This window comes from Betta splendens, chromosome 1, assembly GCF_900634795.4.
Source record: "Betta splendens chromosome 1, fBetSpl5.4, whole genome shotgun sequence".
NCBI lineage: Eukaryota > Metazoa > Chordata > Actinopteri > Anabantiformes > Osphronemidae > Betta > Betta splendens.
The window spans coordinates 12817126-12838038 of record NC_040881.3 but is presented as its reverse complement, the minus strand read 5'-3'; the positions used below and the strand labels follow the sequence as shown (position 1 = coordinate 12838038).

At 47.6% G+C, this 20913-nt stretch overlaps 3 protein-coding genes across 6 annotated transcripts in view; all 3 read left to right on the top strand.

Moving 5' to 3' along the window:
* Positions 1–17173, top strand: part of LOC114856776 (zeta-sarcoglycan) — a 238715-nt gene extending 221542 nt beyond the window's left edge. For both annotated transcript variants that reach the window (XM_029152486.3, XM_029152506.3), the window contains one exon: positions 16497–17173. The gene's annotated coding sequence lies outside the window, so the exon portion shown is untranslated. The remainder of the gene's footprint in view (positions 1–16496) is intronic.
* LOC114860339 (uncharacterized) lies at positions 14189–17173 on the top strand. Of its 2 annotated transcripts, XM_029158868.3 has the most exons (6): positions 14189–14447; positions 14587–14922; positions 14996–15151; positions 15344–15439; positions 15535–15566; positions 16477–17173. In XM_029158868.3, the coding sequence occupies exons 1-6, from the start codon at positions 14408–14410 to the stop codon at positions 16486–16488; spliced, it is 672 nt and encodes a 223-aa protein (XP_029014701.1). In that variant the 5' UTR covers positions 14189–14407; the 3' UTR covers positions 16489–17173. The 2 variants fall into 2 exon arrangements, with proteins under 2 accessions (XP_029014701.1, XP_055365202.1); XM_055509227.1 differs by lacking the exon at positions 15344–15439 and having other exon boundaries at positions 14191–14447.
* LOC121201638 (uncharacterized) lies at positions 17091–19089 on the top strand. Of its 2 annotated transcripts, none has more exons than XM_029158811.3 (6): positions 17091–17186; positions 17326–17661; positions 17735–17899; positions 18120–18218; positions 18328–18368; positions 18567–19089. In XM_029158811.3, exons 1-6 carry the CDS (start codon positions 17147–17149, stop codon positions 18858–18860), a joined length of 975 nt encoding a protein of 324 aa, XP_029014644.1. In that variant the 5' UTR covers positions 17091–17146; the 3' UTR covers positions 18861–19089. The 2 variants fall into 2 exon arrangements, with proteins under 2 accessions (XP_029014644.1, XP_029014636.1); XM_029158803.3 differs by having other exon boundaries at positions 18114–18218.
* Positions 19090–20913: the final 1824 nt, after the last annotated feature.

Genomic DNA, 20913 nt, shown 5'->3' with positions numbered 1-20913 from the left:
CAGGGACTCGGGCAGACGGCGGACCCACATGCACAGCACGGAGACGATATTATAATCAACAAAAGGTTTATTCCTCAAGGCACGGTCAGACGGTCCAGGTCAACACAAAAGGCTCGGCAAAAGTACAGGCAGGGAACAGGCAAAAACTCACGGTAAGTAGATAATCCAGGGTCGGACAGGATACACGATGCGAACAGGAACAAAACACGAGAAACACGAACACTCAGGGAACACAGGAAACTAGGGACGCTCAACTCATTCTCAACTCAACAATCTGGCAGGGAACTAAGGACACAGGTGGTGGTTAAATACAACGGGACTCGATTACTGATGACGTGCAGGTGTGAATAATGACCGGGTGAAACAAGAACAGCTGTGACGTGACATAACCCGGAAGTGAAGCTAGAACACAAAACAGAGACCGGGAGACTACCAAAATAAAACAGGAAACCACTAGACACAAGAACACAAATCATGACAGTACCCCCCCCCCATGGCGCCTTCCACGGCGCCCACGGAAGCCCCCCCCCCCGAACCAGGGCGGGCGGAGGGTGGTCCCAGGAGGAGGGACCGAATCCCAACCCCTCAAGGCAAACGAGCAGGGTGGGTGGAGGGAGGACCGGAGGAGGGCCAAAACAAGAGTCCCCATGACACGACCAAGGTCCATGAACGGGGAAAAAACACAAAGTTCAGGGATTCCTTCATGGAGGGTGAAGGCGCGGCGAGACCCTGCCCAGCAGCCGCTGAGCCAGGGTGGCACTCTTAGTGCCCTTGGGCTGGACCGATGTCCCCGGGGGCCACCCCGAATGGCAACGTCCTCCAGGCGGACGCTGATCCGATGGGCTGAGGGGTCGAGGCGGGCGTCGCCGCAGGAGGCAGCGCCATCCGGGCAGCAGGAGGCGCCGAGGGCAAGGCCACCAGTCCGGCGACCGAGACAAGGACGAGGCAGGGACCAGCGGCGTCCTCCTTGGACCACCGCGACGAGAGCCAGGAACCAGCGGCGTCCTCCTTGGGCCACCGCGACGAGAGACAGGAACCAGCGGCGTCCTCCTTGGACCACCGCGACGAGAGACAGGAACCAGCGGCGTCCTCCTTGGACCACCGCGACGAGAGACAGGAACCAGCGGCGTCCTCCTTGGACCACCGCGACGAGAGACAGGAACCAGCGGCGTCCTCCTTGGACCACCGCGACGAGAGACAGGAACCAGCGGCGTCCTCCTTGGACCACCGCGACGAGAGACAGGAACCAGCGGCGTCCTCCTTGGACCACCGCGACGAGAGACAGGAACCGAAGCAGATGCGGTCAGCGCCGGACCACCAGGAATCAAAGCAGATGCGGTCAGCGCCGGACCGCCAGGAACCGATGCAGATGCGGCCGGAGCCGGACCGCCAGGAACCGATGCAGATGCGGCCGGAGCCGGACCGCCAGGAACCGATGCAGGTGCGGCGGGAGCTGCGACGGGAACGACCCCCTCCTGGGGGTCGACAGGAACTACGACGGGAACGACCCCCTCCTGGGGGTCGACAGGAACTACGACGGGAACGACCCCCTCCTGGGGGTCGACAGGAACTACGACGGGAACGACCCCCTCCTGGGGTTCGACAGAAACTACGACGGGAACGACCCCCTCCTGGGGGTCGACAGGAACTACGACGGGAACGACCCCCTCCTGGGGGTCGACAGGAACTACGACGGGAACGACCCCCTCCTGGAGGTCCGCCGGGACTGCGGCGGGCGCGACCCCCTCCTGGAGGTCCGCCGGGACTGCGGCGGGCGCGACCCCCTCCTGGAGGTCCGCCGGGACTGCGACGGGCGCGACCCCCTCCTGGAGGTCCGCCGGGACTGCGACGGGCGCGACCCCCTCCTGGAGGTCCGCCGGGACTACGACGGGCGCGACGCCCTCCTGGAGGTCCGCCGGGACTACGACGGGCGCGACCCCCTCCTGGAGGTCCGCCGGGACTGCGGCGGGCGCGACCCCCTCCTGGAGGTCCGCCGGGACTGCGACGGGCGCGACCTCCTCCTGGAGGTGCGCAGGAACTGCGGCTGGCGCGACCCCCTCCTGGAGGTCCGCCGAGACTGCGCCGGGCGCGACCCCCTCCTGGGGGTCCGCCGGGACTGCGGCGGGCGCGACCCCCTCCTGGAGGTCCGCCGGGACTGCGGCGGGCGCGACCCCCTCCTGGGGGTGCGCAGGAACTGCGGCTGGCGCGACCTCCTCCTGGAGGTGCGCAGGAACTGCGGCTGGCGCGACCTCCTCCTGGAGGTGCGCAGGAACTGCGGCTGGCGCGACCTCCTCCTGGAGGTGCGCAGGAACTGCGGCTGGCGCGACCTCCTCCTGGAGGTGCGCAGGAACTGCGGCTGGCGCGACCTCCTCCTGGAGGTGCGCAGGAACTGCGGCTGGCGCGACCTCCTCCTGGAGGTGCGCAGGAACTGCGGCTGGCGCGACCTCCTCCTGGAGGTGCGCAGGAACTGCGGCTGGCGCGACCTCCCCCTGGAGGTGCGCAGGAACTGCGGCTGGCGCGACCTCCTCCTGGAGGTGCGCAGGAACTGCGGCTGGCGCGACCTCCTCCTGGAGGTGCGCAGGAACTGCGGCTGGCGCGACCTCCTCCAGGAGGTGCGCAGGAACTGCGACTGGCGCGACCTCCTCCTGGAGGTGCGCAGGAACTGCGACTGGCGCGACCTCCTCCTGGAGGTGCGCAGGAACTGCGGCTGGCGCGACCTCCTCCTGGAGGTGCGCAGGAACTGCAGCAGGCGCTGCCTCCTCCTGGGGGCCGGCGGGCGCTGCGGCTCCAAGGGTGACGGGGACTGGAACGACCGCTACAGGGCCGACAGAAACGGGGACTGGAACGACCGCTACAGGGCCGACAGGGACGGGGACTGGAACGACCGCTACAGGGCCGACAGGAACGGGGACTGGAACGACCGCTACAGGGCCGACAGGAACGGGATCAGAGACAGGGGTGACCTCTACTTGGCCTACGGGAACGCCCTCAACTTGGCCTACGGGAACGCCCTCAACTTGGCCTACGGGAACGCCCTCAACTTGGCCTACGGGAACGCCCTCAACTTGGCCTACGGGAACGCCCTCAACTTGGCCTACGGGAACGCCCTCAACTTGGCCGACAGGGACAGGAACTGGAACGACCTCAACTGGGCCGACAGGGACAGGAACGGGAACGACCTCAACTTGGCCGACTGGGACAGGAACTGGAACGACCTTAACTTGGTCGACAGAGACAGGAACTGGAACGACCTCAACTGGGCCGACAGGGACAGGAACTGGAACGACCTCAACTTGGCCGACAGGGACAGGAACTGGAACGACCTCAACTGGGTCGACAGAGACAGGAACTGGAACGACCTCAACTGGGCCGACAGAGACAGGAACTGGAACGACCTCAACTGGGCCGACAGGGACAGGAACTGGAACGACCTCAACTTGGCCGACAGGGACAGGAACTGGAACGACCTCAACTGGGTCGACAGAGACAGGAACTGGAACGACCTCAACTGGGCCGACAGAGACAGGAACTGGAACGACCTCAACTGGGCCGACAGGGACAGGAACTGGAACGACCTCAACTTGGCCGACAGGGGCAGGAACTGGAACGACCTCAACTTGGCCGACAGGGACTGGAACGACCTCAACATGGCCGACAGGGACTGGAACGACCTCAACATGGCCGACAGGGACTGGAACGGCCGCAACATGGCCGACAGGGACTGGAACAGCCTCAACATGGCCGACAGGGACTGGAACGGCCTCAACATGGCCGACAGGGACTGGAACGGCCTCAACATGGCCGACAGGGACTGGAACGGCCTCAACATGGCCGACAGGGACTGGAACGGCCGCAACATGGCCGACAAGGACTGGAACGGCCGCAACATGGCCGACAGGGACTGGAACGACGTCCGTACTGGAGCCGACGGGGACAGGAACGACCCTTAACGGATCGACAGGAACTGGAACGGCGTCAACATGGCCGACAGGAACAGGAACAGGGACTGGAACGGCGTCAACTCCGGAGCTGGCATGACAGCTTACAGCTGCCGAGCTCGACGGGGAAGACGTCGGGCCTGATTGGGTAGGACTGACAGTCGTCAGACGGGCGGTGCCCTCTGACTGGGACAAGGACTGAGCGTGACTGGGCTGAACTGGGATCTGGACTGGGCTCGACTGGACTGGGGCCTGGAGACGACAGGGCTGCACCGGGGCATGAGCATGGCGAGGTTGAACTGACTGAGAGGTGGGGCATGAAGCGGCCGCTGGCTGCAGGCCCGGGAGTTGCAGGGCCTCACGCAGGACAGGCTCCCTCAGGACGAGAGCGGCTGCTTCCTCGAACAGCCGTTCTCTCGCGCCCTGGTCTGCTGCCGAATCGGCGGTGTTCATGAGGTGGGCGAAGAGAAACGCAACTGGAGGAGAGCAGAGGAGGTGGACCCGTCGGGCGACGCTGTCTGGGATGCCTGTTATCAGAGGGACACAGTCAGTCAGAGAATCAGGGGACTCCTCTGTCGGAGAAGGAGACGGCTCGGTCCCCATGACCGAGACCGCGGGACCCGGAATCCTGGAACCGCGCCGCCGCCGTCGCCGTCCGGAGCAGCTGCGACTGTCCGTCGTTTGAGGCGCTGGGAGCGGTGTGGACCGGACCTCTGTACCGGGACCCGCATGGTGAAACGGGACCGCGGCGTCTGGAGCTTGGGCTGGAGACTGGGCAACACACGACTGAACTGGGGTCTGGGCAACACACGGCTGAACTGGGGTCGGGGCAACACACGGCTGAACTGGGGTCTGGGCAGCGCGCGGCTGAACTGGAGACTGAGCAGCGCGCGGCTGAACTGGAGACTGAGCAGCGCGCGGCTGAACTGGAGACTGAGCAGCGCGCGGCTGAACTGGAGGCTGAGCAGCGCGCGGCTGAACTGGAGGCTGAGCAGCGCGCGGCTGAACTGGAGGCTGAGCAGCGCGCGGCTGAACTGGAGACTGAGCAGCGCGCGGCTGAACTGGAGACTGAGCAGCGCGCGGCTGAACTGGGGACTGAGCAGCGCGCGGCTGAACTGGAGACTGAGCAGCGCGCGGCTGAACTGGAGACTGAGCAGCGCGCGGCTGAACTGGAGACTGGGGACCGCGTGAGAGCAGGAAATCCTCCCAGGGAAACAACCAGGGAGCTGGGCAGGTTGGTGCAGGCACGACGATCCGACGGGGCGGAGAGGAGGAAACCGAAGCCATACTTCCGCGGGAGAGTATATTTGCCGTAAAAAACAAAGAAAAACAGTCACTGACCTGACCGGAGGCTAAGTGCTGGCTAGGTCCAAGTTTGGCCAGATTGTTCTGTCAGGGACTCGGGCAGACGGCGGACCCACATGCACAGCACGGAGACGATATTATAATCAACAAAAGGTTTATTCCTCAAGGCACGGTCAGACGGTCCAGGTCAACACAAAAGGCTCGGCAAAAGTACAGGCAGGGAACAGGCAAAAACTCACGGTAAGTAGATAATCCAGGGTCGGACAGGATACACGATGCGAACAGGAACAAAACACGAGAAACACGAACACTCAGGGAACACAGGAAACTAGGGACGCTCAACTCATTCTCAACTCAACAATCTGGCAGGGAACTAAGGACACAGGTGGTGGTTAAATACAACGGGACTCGATTACTGATGACGTGCAGGTGTGAATAATGACCGGGTGAAACAAGAACAGCTGTGACGTGACATAACCCGGAAGTGAAGCTAGAACACAAAACAGAGACCGGGAGACTACCAAAATAAAACAGGAAACCACTAGACACAAGAACACAAATCATGACAAATTCAGATTAATTTCCAAAGTGACTAATCATATTGTTTTATGCAGGTTAAAGTTCGTATTTGTTCGACAGAACTTTCCTATTTAAGCAAAACCACCTCACAGTGTGTTGACCCCAGCAACACTTCTAGACCCCAGATTTAAATCACTCCGCAGTTCCTCCAAGTGCAATGAGGCCGTCAGTAGACTGCAGTCAGAACAGCAGCTGTCTGCACCCTCTTTAGGCATGTTATTCAGCATTATTTGTTTCTTGTTGTTTGGAAATGGTGTACTAAAATGGCAGTGTGTTGTTTCTAGATAACCTTTGGCAAGATCTTCTCATTGCAGTGAGCAGAGAGACCAAATTTGTTTTAAAAAAAAACAAACAAAAAAAAAGGCATCTTCATTCACAACATGTTCACTTAGATTTTTATGTTATGATACACTTTATCGACTGTATCTAAAAATATAAATTTTAAATGTAAATGAAGATATGAAATAATACTATATAACATACAATGGCTTAAATGATATTATTGTATATATTAAGTCACAAAATCAGTGTCAGCTGAGTCTGTCAACTAGGCTGCCTGTAGAGAGTTTTAATGTCCAGCAGGTGTCAGTATTCAGTGACACAGTATCGGCACAGTATCAATACAGTTTTGCAATGTATCGAAACGTTTCATGACGCCTCATCTACCCATCACTAGTACTCACCTTGTTCCTCTGCCAGATTCTTTGCTCACATACCTGTGTCAAACTCTTCCAGCGTCCCGTTTCCTGTGAGTCTCACCAGTTTACCAAATCTAGTTTTGTTCCTGATCTTGCCTAGTCTCCTCCCTCGGTTCTGGGCTTTTGGATTTTGCCTTGTTTTGTGACCTCTGCTGGATATTGACTACCGTTTTGCCTGATCCCTGTATGTACTGCTGCTTTCATTAAATCCCCACAAACCGAGACCTGTGTGTGCGGTGCGTTTGGGTCCTTCACCTTGCTGACAGTACAATCTGGCCTAACTTGGACCCAGCCATGGATTTTCCCTGGTTGGAGCTTCAGTAACAGAACTTCCGCTTGTGCTACAGAAGGCTTCTGAAGGTCACCACAGAGGGGCCAACCCCCGAAGCTTGGTTGAGTTTGGTGAATATTCTTATGGACATGCTCACGTCAGAGCTCTGTGGCTTGACAACACTAGAGAGAGGAACCTCCTCAGCTTGAGCACGGTACACAAGGAGCTGGAGTCTGCCAAGGTTCCGATCCCCCGCTCTCTTCTGGTTCAAGCCTCAGTTCTTGGCTTCACATCCTTTCACTCACCAAATCTCCACTCCAGCCCCATCTCGCTCCCCAGTTCCTGCTTTGACAGCAATGTCAGAGCCGACCCCAGACCTCGTTGAAATGCTGACAGCGCCTGTCCTCAGCCTTTGCTCCAGCTTCTGTCACTGCCTTCATACCCTCATGGAAAATGAACCTGAAACCTTAATGAAAAGACTCTACTCTAGCGTCTGCTGCTCAGCCCTCTAAGCCACGTCACACTGCTGCAGTGACCAAGCCATGCTCTCCCAGTTCTCCAGTCTCCTGCACCCCCTCCACATTCGCCAGTCTTTCCAGCAGTACTACAGTATGGAATGGCTTCGTCTCCATTGCTCATAACCAGTGCGGTACCTGCTGACGGAGCTCCTAGATACCACCACCTCTGCAACCGACCCCCGTGTCAGGAGGGACACCTGCTGTACAGGGAGGCGGTGGTGCTTATCCAAAGGACTCCTGGGCTTAGTGAACCAATGGAATACACAGAACCACAGCCCGCTCCAGTCACAGAAGCGCAGCCCACTTCTGCATCAACCACTGTGTCTCAACCTCCATCAGCCATTTATGTCCCAGTGCAATCTTCATGTCCTGCTCATGTTCCAGCTCATCGTACCCAATCTGCTAAAGCATCTGTTGTGCACCCACATTGGATTCCAGTCCTAGTCAGCTCCAACATCTGCTGCTGCCCAGTCATGTCAAGCTCCAGTTCGAGCTCCCACCCAGTTCTCAGGTCCAGCCCTGGTTCCAGTTCAGCACGTTCTGGTCGTGCCTCCAAGCTCCGCTCCAGCTCCAGCTCTGCCACGTCAAGCTCAAGACCCAGCCCTCGTCCCCGGTGGCCCAGTAAAGCAGACCCCTACAGTTCTAGTTCCTGATGGCCCGATGAACCTTGCTGCCCTTTGACACTCAGTGGACATTACAAATAATAACTGCCTGATAAACAGGTGTCACAAGATGCAGGACAGACCAGTCTGTTTCTGCAGCACAGTGGAGTGTTACACCGTTAAAGCAAACTTAATGTCCATCCAGTTCTTTGCAGAGCAGTCAGTATGATATTTTATCCAGGAAACACAGGCATTTTTACATAGGCTAGTTTAAATGAGTAGTCTGTGATGGACCCTACAAAATGAACCCTTTAGTGCAGTAGTCTGAGACATCTAAGATCGGTAAGAGATTTAGGCTCGTAGTTTAGGCCAGTAGAAAAACACGACAAACAGCATGCTACTGCTAACAAGCTGGAACAAGCCAGTTGCCTCTAATCATGTTCGATGGAGATGAAGTATGACTTATGGGAGACTAAAGAACTGGGTCACCTGCATTGAATTTGGTTCTCAAAGGATCAAATACCAAAGAAAGAGTTTGCGGCAGACGGTAAGAAGAACTCAGATGCATACGCCGGGTTGATCCAACTGTTGGATGATAAGAGCCTCTCGTAATTATAAGAAATGCAGCTTAGAATGAAAGAAAAGTGTTGAAAATGGGAATACTATGCTAGGAATGGGCATCATCAACCTCTACACTATGCTACCATCGCTTCAGAACACACAAGACAGTAACAGACTATATCATTAGTGCAGAGGCCACCATTATGGTGCTGCGTAATGCAGGTGAAACTTTAGTAGATGGTCTGCTCATTGCTTTGGTTTTGAAAGGACTGCCTGAAATTTTTAAACTATTCATATTACATGTTGCACATAATGAGGAAAACATAACATTTGAGTTCAAAACAAGCTGTGTAGCTTTGAGGCTACAGAAAAGCTAACCACAGCAGAGTCAAGTGACAATGCGATGAAGAAAGTGGCAGGAGCCACTTGAATTCAAGTTCATTGTACTAATTCGGTGTAGAATCTACTTAAAACTGATGTGCAGTTCAAACCCTGGGCAACTTTAAGTTAAATATACTTAAAAAATCGAAGTTTTGGTGGTGATCACCATGGAGACAGCTTTGTGATTGGCTGCTTCAAAATTGTGTGAAAACACACATTAACATTATGAACGCGGTATTATTTATTTTACTGCCACCTCACTGACTGCTAGCTGACTGTACTGTAGCTGTTTCCATTTTTATAGTTTTTCGGATAAAGCGCCACAGAACAGATTTACAAGACTTCCGCCAGAGAACAGCTTGAACCACAGTCAAGGTTTCCAGACGTAGGATAATTATTTCATTTATTCATTTTTATACGACAGTTTTGGGGTCTGGGTTAGGGTAAGGGTACCATTAGTCGTATTTTGATGTCAATTTGATTGATGCGTACATCACCACAAACTGTTTTTCCTTGTAGCTGGTTGGCTCCTTACCTATGTCAATCACATCAGCAGTGCTGCTCATTGGTTCGATGATCTGCTTGTGTGTTTTGCTTTTTATGATTTCAGAGGTCAGGTTTAATGATTTTAATTGAATTACAAATTATATTTAACAGTAAAACTATGATTTCTACACATAATTACAGTAGAGTTACCTGGTTTTTTTGTTTTGATTAACAGTAACAAAGTTTATGTATTATGGTTGTGTACTGTTTTGCCTGTGACGGTAATATGCTGTTGCTACTGAACAGTTTTTTAACGTAATTTTCACAGACATTTATGGGGACTTCATGGCATATACGACCATAACAACTCGCACACAGCCGCAACCACATCGCGCTACTAAGAACACTCGGTTTAGTAATAAACCTATACGCATCCCTGGCCGCATCTGCTGACCAGGTCGCAGGGGAAAAGGGAAGAGGGAAGACCTCAAATGCACGACCCAACACAAAAATAAAGTCAACATAAAATGATTTAATAAATCATCAATCAAACACGCTCCGTACTTACGGGCAGAATAACTCTAAACTTGGAACACGATAGAAACACTAAACAAATGAGAACTAAATTAAAACAGCACTGTATCTTAACAGGCTAAACTTAACACGCTCTGCTACCACAGGAAACTACATTCTAAACATTAAACAACAAGACAACCACAAATGTTCACAGGCGACAAAGGACAGGACATCAAAAGAATCAAAAACTCCTCTCTTTAAATTCACACGTAACGGCCGTGCTTACAGCTTGACACACCAGCAATTACTACAAACAAAAGCAGGGCTTAAATGCATACAACACAGGTGAATCACACTGAACTAATTACAGAACTTAAACAGGAAACAAAACTAAGAACGTGGAGGAGCCAAAACAAGAGCACCTCTAGTGGCGCGAAAGGCCAATTGCCACAATCTGTGCTCCCCTGAACTATTCTGCCTGCAGTAGCTGCTAGTGTGAAGTCTATAGACAACATAGTTGAGACTATAAATATTTTTAAATTAAATGAATTTGGTAATTAGTGCACTGAATGTAAAGTTTTAAGTGGAGTACACTGGAAGATAAGTTGATACTGTTAGATTAGATTTTAACTTTAGTTTACTTATTTTTTAAGGCAACCAGTTTCCTCCAATTTTTTAAGTGAACTCAACTCCCTGGGTTTACAGTGTAGATTGTTGTTTGCTGAAGTGTCCATATTGTTTTATGTCACTGGGAGGAGTTTATTTTTGCAGCTTGCGGGAATTTATTGATTAGCAGACATTAAGGAGGGTGTAGACGTAAGTTAACTTACATGCCTCAGTAAAAGAAAAGAAAAGCTACTGCCTCCGTCAACTTATTGTCCAGAGTTCAACGCTGGTGAAACTCAACAGCAGTGTCCATGAAGCTGTGAGCGTAGCTGTCGTTTGTTTACTTTGCAGTCATACCACAAGTGTAAAGTTGTGTCTTTACCATGTTGGGAAGGTTGAGCTTTGATCTAAACAAGGGCAGAGAGGAAGATGTTGAGCAGTGGTCAATCTCACCCGATTTATAAACTTGCGTTTGGTCTTGTTCCATTTTTCAATATGATCTGTCTGTGTGTCCCGTGTCTGTTGGTGAGTATTATCTTCATGTAATAAACCAACCTATATTGACATCATAAGCAGACATACATGTAATGCATCCGTATAATCCTACCTACATATGCAAACTGATTAATGTGGAGGCTATGTAACCTTCCACTGCTCAGACTGGGAGGGTTTAATTTGAAGTGATGTAACATCTTACGTTAAGTACATTTGTAACAACCCAAGTACAGAAGAACATGTGATCATGAGAGTACAACCTGGAGATATTATTCACAGAGTGCTGTGCTGCAGGAGTCTTTGAAGGGACGCAGAGCTGAAGTGCAGGTGTAGCAAGTTGAGCTGATTGCTAGCTGTCTATAGAGGGAAGGAGAGGGAGTGGGGATGGTCCAAAGCTGAGGCGTAGCGGGGTGAAGGAGAAGGCGTCGTCCAGGGTGGGAAAAACAACAAACAATAGGATGGTTGGCAGAGCCAGCCCAGGATCCTGACAGAGACGTTTATATGAGACCCATTAATAGAAGTGAACCTTAACGTTATAGATGGTGAGTTAGTTGGTTTTTGTCCAATGAAATGAACTGTTGATCAGGTTTCTTACTACTGTATGTTTTGTATGACAGAGGTGCAATGAAAAGACCGATGGCCAAGAGGTACACCCAGATGCACATACCTGAAGCAGTCAAAACTGCCAAGCAAAGGCTACAAGCCTTGGCCAGCCGCCTAAAGAGATACACCAGAGATAATGAAGCCAGACGAATAAACCGGCTGTTCGCAACACATCCTGCGAAAGTGCACTCTAAATGGCAGGCTAATAACAGCAGAGCAGACCCACCAAAGCTGGAAACTGAACAGTACTAGAAAGGTATATGTGGTATATGGGAGAGGGAGGCACAACAGCGACGCACAGTGGCTGGTGGATCTGAGGGAAGACCACAGCAACCTCTCTGAACAGAATCCAGTGACTATCACAGTGGCAGACATCCAACAAAGAGACTCAGGTATGAAAAACTGGACAGCACCCGGCCCTGACATGATCCATGTCTACTGGCTAAAGAAGCTCACTGCAATCCATGAGCGCCTGGCAGCACAAATGAACCAGCTGCTAAGGGATGGGACTCACCCTGAATGGCTAACCGAAGGGCGAACAATCCTGATAATGAAGGATCCCTCGAAGGGTACTGTCCCATTTAACTACCGGCCAATAACCTGTCTCTCCACAACATGGAAGCTCATGTCAGGCATCATCGCAGCTAAGATAAGTGGGCACATGGGACAATACATGAGCAAAGCACAGAAAGGCATTGGTAAGGACACCAGAGGAGCCAAACACCAACTCCTGGTTGACAGAACAGTCGCCCAAGACTGCAGAGTGCGACACACCAACCTGTGCACTGCCTGGATTGACTACAATCACCATAAGTCACCTCCTCTACATGGGTGACATCAAGCGAGACATCGACTCGCTGATCCACACCACCAGGATCTACAGCTCGGACATTGGGATGTCATTCGGACTCGAGAAATGTGGGAGGATGGTGACAAAGAGAGGCAAGGTAATCCACACAGAAGGGGTCTCACTCCCAGAAGGAACAATAGCAGACATTGAGGACAATTACAAGTACCTTGCGAACGGCAACCTTGAACAGGCAACAAGGAATGCAACAACAGCCAAATACCTCCAACGAGTAAGGCAAGTCCTAAGAAGCGAGCTCAATGGCAAGAACAAATCCCAGGCAATAAACAGCTACGCCCTGCCAGTGATCAGATACCCTGCGGGAATAATAAGGTGGCCAAAGGAAGAGATACAAACCACAGATGCTAAGACACAAAAGCTCCTCACCATGCATGGAGGGTTCCACCCCAAATCCAGCACCCTGAGACTGTACGCTAGCCGCAAGGAAGGAGGCCGAGGACAAGTGAGCGTGAGAGCCACTATCCAGGATGAAACATCCAAGATCCATAAGTACATCAAGGATAAGGCCCCGACAGATGACGTGCTGAGTGAATGTCTCAGGCAGTGGAGAACAGAGGATGAGATGCTGGATGAGGGACCATCATGGGAGGACAAGCCCTTGCACGGGATGTACCACCGGAACATAACTGAAGTGGCTGATCTCAACAAATCCTACCAATGGCTTGAAAGGGCTGGGCTGAAGGACAGCACAGAGGCACTCATCCTGGCTGCACAGGAGCAGGCCCTGAGCACCAGAGCCATAGAGGCCCAGATCTACCACACCAGACAAGACCCAAGGTGTAGACTGTGCAAAGAGGCCCCTGAGACGGTCCAGCAGATAACTGCAGGGTGTAAAATGCTGGCAGGGAAAGCATACCTGTACATGGAACGCCATAACCAAGTGGTTATGTCTACTTTGTAACCAAGTAGCATAATGAAATGAAAAAAACACTTGTTTCCTTGGATTTATGAAATGATACCTGATGTAATGAAGCCTTGTCCTTTTTATTCCATAACACAGGATCACAGACATCACATGAACATCGTTTCCTTAGAGACTTGAATGTGAAACTCCTGTTTGGCCTTAGTTAAATTATTTCTCTTATTTTCAATGCATTCTATTGAATACACATTATGGCTGGTATTACATGGTACATTGGACCAGCAGACTCTGTAGCCAACATTTAGTATCATGATTTATAGACTATCGATATAAAAAAGAACACAACAAAAAAATTACTTGTCAAATAAATTAGAATCAGGCTCTTGGTCTTTACATAAGTTGTCTAACAAACAGCAAATATAGATGTTTGCATTGTACAGGTTCTAGTGTAAGTTTACTTGAAGTTGCTTAAATTCACTGGATGTAAACAGTTTGAAAGAAAAGCTAAAACTTTCAGTTTAGCTCAGTTGTTCTCTGCAGCACCAAATCAAAACAAAAGTGACTTTTAGGTAACTGGATTGACAGGAGGGGGGTTAATACAGTAGCTAAAGGATTTAGAAACAGTAGGACCCACAAGTACATGCCCCTTTTATAGATTCACACCAGTCCAGTTTGTGTGAGACAGTTTTAGTTTTAATTTTAATTAAGTAATTTTTTTTAATGTGTGTTTTTGCTATATGTGACTGGTAACAGTGTGTCTTTACTACTGTAGATTGGCTGGTTATATGTTGGGTCTCGTCCATAGTCAGCTGGGATAGACTCCAGCCCCCTCACGACCCCACATATGGGATTAAGCGGACTGGACGATAGATGGATGGATGGATGTTGGGTGTGTACAGTATGTTGGGTAACAGGTAGGATTAGGCCTGTAGGGATGCAGTGTTTTAAGGAGTGGTGTCCTCACACAGAAGGACACAGCTGGTGTGTCTGTGAGTCAGAGGGAGGAGTTTTGACCTAATCGAGGGTAAAGAGGAAAAGGAAGTTATCCTCTGCAGAGACAGTCGTGAACTCAGCCTCATTCCTCTTTACTAGTGTTTGTGTGCGTTGTCGGTTACACTATGATAAAGGTCTGTGTGTGGACCGTGTGTCTGTTTACTGGTGAGTTTGTTCTACATTGTCTTCACTTCACTTTTAATTTGTTAGTATGTGGAGTTAATAATGCATCACTTATAAAATAACCATCATGTTTGAACTAATGTATGAACTATATGAATGTTTCCCTGCTTGTCATTTGTAGCTCTGACTGTCGGGGTGAAGAGTCTAACACAAACAGGTTACGTTGGAAAAAATGTAACATTCCACTGCTCAGACTGGAAGGGTTTCATTTGGAGTAATGTGAAATCTTACGTTAAGTACATTTGTAACAACCCATGTACAAAAGACGAACATGTGATCATGAAAGTAAAACCTGGAGAGACTAAACATGAGAACAGAATATATTTATTCAACAACGGAGTAACTTTGTCTGTGACCTTCATTAATCTCCAGAAGTCAGACTCTAGGACATATTACTGTGGACTGGATGAGAATTTACGAGAGTCATTAATAGAAGTGAACCTTAACGTTAGAGATGGTGAGTTACTTGGTTTTTGTCCATTAAAATCATCTGTTGAACACGTTACTTACTACTGTATGTTTTTTTTCAGCATTGATTCCTGGTCCACAGACAACAGTTAGAACAGTCAGTGTCTGGTCAAGCTCCACTGTGTCTTCAAACAGCAAAGATATTACTTCAGATATTTCATCATTGTTCACCACACGTCAGTCAACAGCAACTGCTGCATCAGAAGCACATGGAGGTGGTAGGAAGAAAATGTTTGATACTGTACATACAGTATTGTATTTGTGAGTAAAGATGTAATGCAGATTATAAGCAACATAAATACTGTAGAACTGCAGTGTGGTCATCAGTGTGTTGTGAGTATTTTATTGTAGAGAAAAATTCATATATTCACTTCATATATAAAGTGTTTCTCTTCCTCTTCTTTGACCAGGAAGTGTCCGGTTTGTGATCATTCGTACAATTGTCATCATTACACTGGTGGTTCCATTGTTGCTTATAACAAAAATTGTGATCAAGAAAAAAACAAGTAATTCCACGTCACCACACACATTGTACGCGTGTGATAACATGAAGCTTCCAAAAGACATAAACGTTAACAAATAATGTCTCTTATCTTTTCAGAGGTTGAATCTCAACACAACAAGACACAACAGGTGGTTTATTTATTTGTTTTACTTTCATATTGTGATAAGTTGTGGAGCGTGGTTCTGTTCTCACTTTTGTAACAGACAACTTTAAAGTGTGTATCAGTGAAATTGTTGAGTCATCCAGGACTTTTTATTGACTTTAAAGTGCTTTAATCAATTTGAGAGTTCTGCTCTTTCAATAAATAGGTTTGTGCCAATTATATTTATAACAGCAAATGTTTTAATTCATAACCTCTCCCTCACTACATATTTAACAGCATTGGTTTATTGGCATACGGCTCTACGGATATTAACATGTTTAAATGTGAATATTGATCTGACTGACCGTTTGAAGACCTGCTTAAGAATGTTACAATGACACGTTATTGTCTGAGGCCAAGTGAGAAACTACATTTATGGGTAAAACAAACTATCTGTAAACATGAATCAGTAACAGTCACATAGAAGGAAACGCCTTTATTAGACAGGAAATGTATTAAACATGTTATCAACCTTTTCTCAAGTTTCATAATCAGGAAATGCATCTTACAGTATTTCTTTGTAAGCATGAAATGACTGAAAGGCTGGTTCTGCTGTTCTAACAGTCTGCTGATAATAATTTGGCCTCATCACATTAACAAGTGCCCTGTGTGATAATTTCTCTGAGGGACATTGCTTGTTTTTAACCTTTAAGTTGTTTAGAGCTCATGTTTTAATGTCTCAACCATAAACCTCATATTTTCATTTATTACAAGTAGCAGAGTGAAAAAAACACTTGTTTCCTTGGATTTATGCAGAAAATGACACCTGATGTAATGAAGCCTTGTCATTTTATTCTATTACACAGGATCACAGACATCACATTAACATCGTGTTTTTAGAGACTTCCTTTCTGAGAATGTGAATCTGCTCCTGTTTTTGATTTCTTTGTTAACAGAAGGTGTTGTGATCCTACAGAATGCAGAACCTGAGGGAGTTTATCAAACACTCCAGCCAACGACTGAGGAGCAAGTCTACAGCAGCCTCACAGTGATGGAGCAGGACTCCTCACAGCCGTCACCACATCCACTCACTCTCTAACTGCTGGAGTCTCACTCTATGTGATAAAATGATGATCTGACGAACCCAACTGATGAATGCGTGCAATGAACGTTATGCTACCAAAGGAGAACATTAAATGGCCATATTGTGGGGAATTAACTGTCTATGGCTGCTGCAAACAAAATAATTTCCATATTGTGCTTTTTGTTCAAATTGTGAGTTGTCAATAAAATGGTTTTCATCTCTTTTATGTGTATTTGTACTGTACATGTTTTCTATTTTATAATACTGTGGTATGTGTGTACTGTCTTTACTACTGTAGACTGGCTGGTTATATGTTGGGTGTCCATGTTGGGTAACAGGTAGGATTAGGCCTGTAGGGATGTAGTGTTTTAAGGAGCGGTGTCCTCACACAGAAGGACACAGCTGGTGTGTCTGTGAGTCAGAGGGAGGAGTTTTGACCTAATCGAGGGTAAAGAGGAAAAGGAAGTTATCCTCTGCAGAGACAGTCGTGAACTTAGCCTCATTCCTGTTCACTAGTGTTTGTGTGCGTTGTCAGTTTCACAATGATGAAAGTCTGTGTGTGGACCGTGTGTCTGTTTACTGGTGAGTTTGTTCTACATTCTCTTTACTTCACTTTTAATTTGTTAGTATGTGGAGTTAATAATGCATCACTAATAAAATAACCATCATGTTTGAACTAATGTATGAACTATATGAATGTTTCTCTGCTTGTCATTTGTAGCTCTGACTGTCGGGGTAAAGAGTCTAACACAAACAGGTTACGTTGGAAAAAATGTAACATTCCACTGCTCAGACTGGAAGGGTTTCATTTGGAGTAATGTGAAATCTTACGTTAAGTACATTTGTAACAACCCATGTAAAGAAGACAAACATGTGATCATGAAAGTAAAACCTGGAGAGACTAAACATGAGAACAGAATATATTTATTCAACAACGGAGTAACTTTGTCTGTGACCTTCATTAATCTCCAGAAGTCAGACTCTAGGACATATTACTGTGGACTGGATGAGAATTTACGAGACTCATTAATAGAAGTGAACCTTAACGTTAGAGATGGTGAGTTACTTGGTTTCTGTCCATTAAAATCATCTGTTGAACACGTTACTTACTACTGTATTTTTTTTTTCAGCATTGATTCCTGGTCCACAGACAACAGTTAGAACAGTCAGTGTCTGGTCAAGCTCCACTGTGTCTTCAAACAGCAAAGATATTACTTCAGATATTTCACCATTGTTCACCACACGTCAGTCAACAGCAGCTGCTGCATCGGAAGCACATAAAGAAGAAGGAAATGGTAGGATGTGCAAGTTTTATTTTATTAGTGAAGATGTAAAACAGCAGTGATCATCAATGTTTTGATAACTGTTTATAGTGACATAGAAGCCTACAGTATGCTTTATTTCTAAGTATGTAATACATTGTATTACATTTGAGTAATAAATTGATCTGGTTTGAGGTTTTATCTCCTGATTGTGGGAGTGAAGTGATTATCGATGTTCATTTTTCAGGAACAGGAAGTGTCCTGTACTTGATCATTGGTTTCACTGTTGTAATAACTACACTGGTTCTTCTATTGTGTCTAATGATGAAGATAAAGAAAGAGAGAAAGAAAAGTAAGCTTCATCCAACACCACTCGCTTTGTTCAGCTATAATCTGTATGTATATATTATAATCTCTCCAAAGACATAAACAACACCAGTTAATGCTCCATGTGTTTTCAGAGGTGTCTAAGTCTGGTTCACCAGAAGCCGTCGTACAACAGGTGAGCTGTTTTTTCAGGTGTTTGCATGAAGCCACACATTGGCAGCTTTTACACTCACATGGACAGTTACAGCCTCAGATACACAGATCAGGAACTAACCACACACAATGTGACTCTGTCTTTAACAGCAGGATGAAACTGAAACTGTCTTTGTGTCCTAGTTTTAATAATAACATCTTCACTGATTCCTATTTCAAGGATGCCGACTATGCTGAAATCAGACATGAAGACCACACTGAGAGGGCGTCTGCTGCTGACGTTTACCCAGAGACGCTCTATGCAAATTATTCCAGCCAACAGGACACAGCACAGCAGGACAGGGCTTCACACGATGCTTCTGCTTCTAGTCCCCACGTCAGACACACAGATTCCCAGTTTGAATGTCTTTACTCTGTCGCTCAACTTCCTGAAGAGCGGCCTGAGTGTGAATCTGCAATAAATGACTCAAGATGCACCATCTATAGCGTAGTTAAGCCAGCACAGATAACATGAGGACTACTAATACTACAGATGAAAAGTGCTACACAAACCTCTGGCACAGTCACACATGAAGTCTAATAGTAGGAGGAGAGCAGCCAGCGCATGCTAGCAAAGTGTTTTCAACATGTTGCTGTGTTCAGGGGTTAACAAGTCATTTCAGCTTTTATTTGTTATTATAATATATTATATTTGTACGTACGTAATAATATAAAATAAATACATGCTGCATTTTATGAACATTGCATTGAACCTTTTGGTTGTCCTTTCTTTTACAAAAAGAAGAACACGCTGTGGAGTTTCTCCACTGTGGTCACACAAGGCCTAAGGTTTTAGAGAGAAGCTGTATCAAGAGGAAACCGACTGGCTATTGCAGTTATCAATTTGGTGCATGTGTGTTTATTATAATGTTGTGGTAATAAGCTTTGAACGTCATGTATATACAGTAACTGAGCTGTCAGTGACTGGCTTTGCGTTCTAAACAGCTAGTGAACACACTTGGGGTAATGTTATTACAACCCAGTCATGGTTTCTGACCATATCTTCACCGCATTTCTTAACACAGACTACACAACTTACCAGCTGTTGGCTTTTTGTAATTGTTGTTGCCCAGGTCCCCAGTTCTCCACACCTCAGTGACAGGAGTCACATGATGCAGGATGGACCAGTCTGTTTCTGCAGCACAGTGGAGTGTTACACTGTTAAAGTACAGTAATAATGTCCATCCAGTTGTATGCAGAACAATCAATCAGAGATTTTACCCATTGAAACACATGCATTTCTACGGAGGTTAATTTGAATGAGTAGCCTGTGATGTAACCTATAAAATGTAACCTTTATTGCAGCAGTCTGAGACAAAATCTAAACAGATCTCAGGCAATGTGGTTGCGAGGAAAGGACCATGGGTGCACATTTATTATTGTGATGTATTTGGACGTCACTGTTGCTGCTGACAACGTCGAAGGGCAGTGGTTGTGACATGTTGTAATTTAATATTTGTCAACAGTCACTGCAAGTCAAAGCACCGCCATTTGTTTGACAGTACAGTTTAGAGAATCCAGTAGCCGTTATGAAGTTACATGTGACTAGTACTATTACACCTCTGCATCCAGCTACAGTAGGTGCTTTTTGATAAGTCAATAACATGCAATAATGACAAAATCTAATAAACTACTGTATGGTGCAGTGGAGCCTTCTCGATTGTCAGCAAACACCACACAGACACAGACATCTTGGCAGCATCAATGCGCTCCAGTAGCTGTGCAGCTTGATGTAGTTGTCACTGTTTACTGCTGCTGTGTACATCAGCCACCGTGGGAAGAGCACAGTGGCCTGGGGTCTCGCTTCTGTTGTCAATGACAGTCAATGACACTCAACTGCTGGGTGAAAAGGATTAGTCAGCTCGCTCGCTCTCGCTCTCTAACTCAGACACACTGTAATATTTCTGGCTCAAGTAAAACTGTAGCACATTAGTAACGGTGGCACACACACACTCCTGTCCTGATTTAACCTTCACCTCCAACCGATGGTATAAAGGAATACCAAAACTAACTTACTTAATTTCTTTTTAAACTATAGTTAGTGGTTGTTTTACAGTCAGAATCTAATGCAATATACAGAAGAGCTTATAATGTTTGTTCTCTGATACTGCTTTTATTCTACTTTTATTTGCATTCAGACTATTATGAACGCACCATGCATCACTATGTGTGCGCGGGTACAGAATGTACTGAGACGATGCTGCCTAATAAATATAACAAATCAAGCAAGATAAAGATGAACTTTATTGATCCCACAGTTCAATTGTTAAAGCAGTTACACAAAAGGTAAAGTGCAAAAACAGTAAGAAATAAAAAAAACTGTGCAAAGGTTTGTGCGAGAATAAAAAACATTTAACACATTTACACATATAATACTGCACATACAGAAATTGCACATAATTTAAGATTAATTAATTGTAATTATACTTTGAGTGAATCTAAACTTCTCATTTATAGGACCCAGGCCTTGAACATGCATTAGGATGGTGTGTTTCATCACCTACGATGAACATCAGCTTGCTTTAGAA

Bases quoted from the DNA above. Each gene is read 5' to 3' on its own strand.
- LOC114860339 (XM_029158868.3), top strand. From the start codon at position 14,408: ATGATAAAGGTCTGTGTGTGGACCGTGTGTCTGTTTACTG. The intron at 14,923-14,995 runs GTGAGTTACTTG...GTTTTTTTTCAG, and splicing joins GAACCTTAACGTTAGAGATG to CATTGATTCCTGGTCCACAG. The intron at 15,152-15,343 runs GTAGGAAGAAAA...TTCTTTGACCAG, and splicing joins ATCAGAAGCACATGGAGGTG to GAAGTGTCCGGTTTGTGATC.
- LOC121201638 (XM_029158803.3), top strand. From the start codon at position 17,147: ATGATGAAAGTCTGTGTGTGGACCGTGTGTCTGTTTACTG. The intron at 17,187-17,325 runs GTGAGTTTGTTC...TGTCATTTGTAG, and splicing joins GACCGTGTGTCTGTTTACTG to CTCTGACTGTCGGGGTAAAG. The intron at 17,900-18,113 runs GTAGGATGTGCA...TTCATTTTTCAG, and splicing joins ACATAAAGAAGAAGGAAATG to GAACAGGAAGTGTCCTGTAC.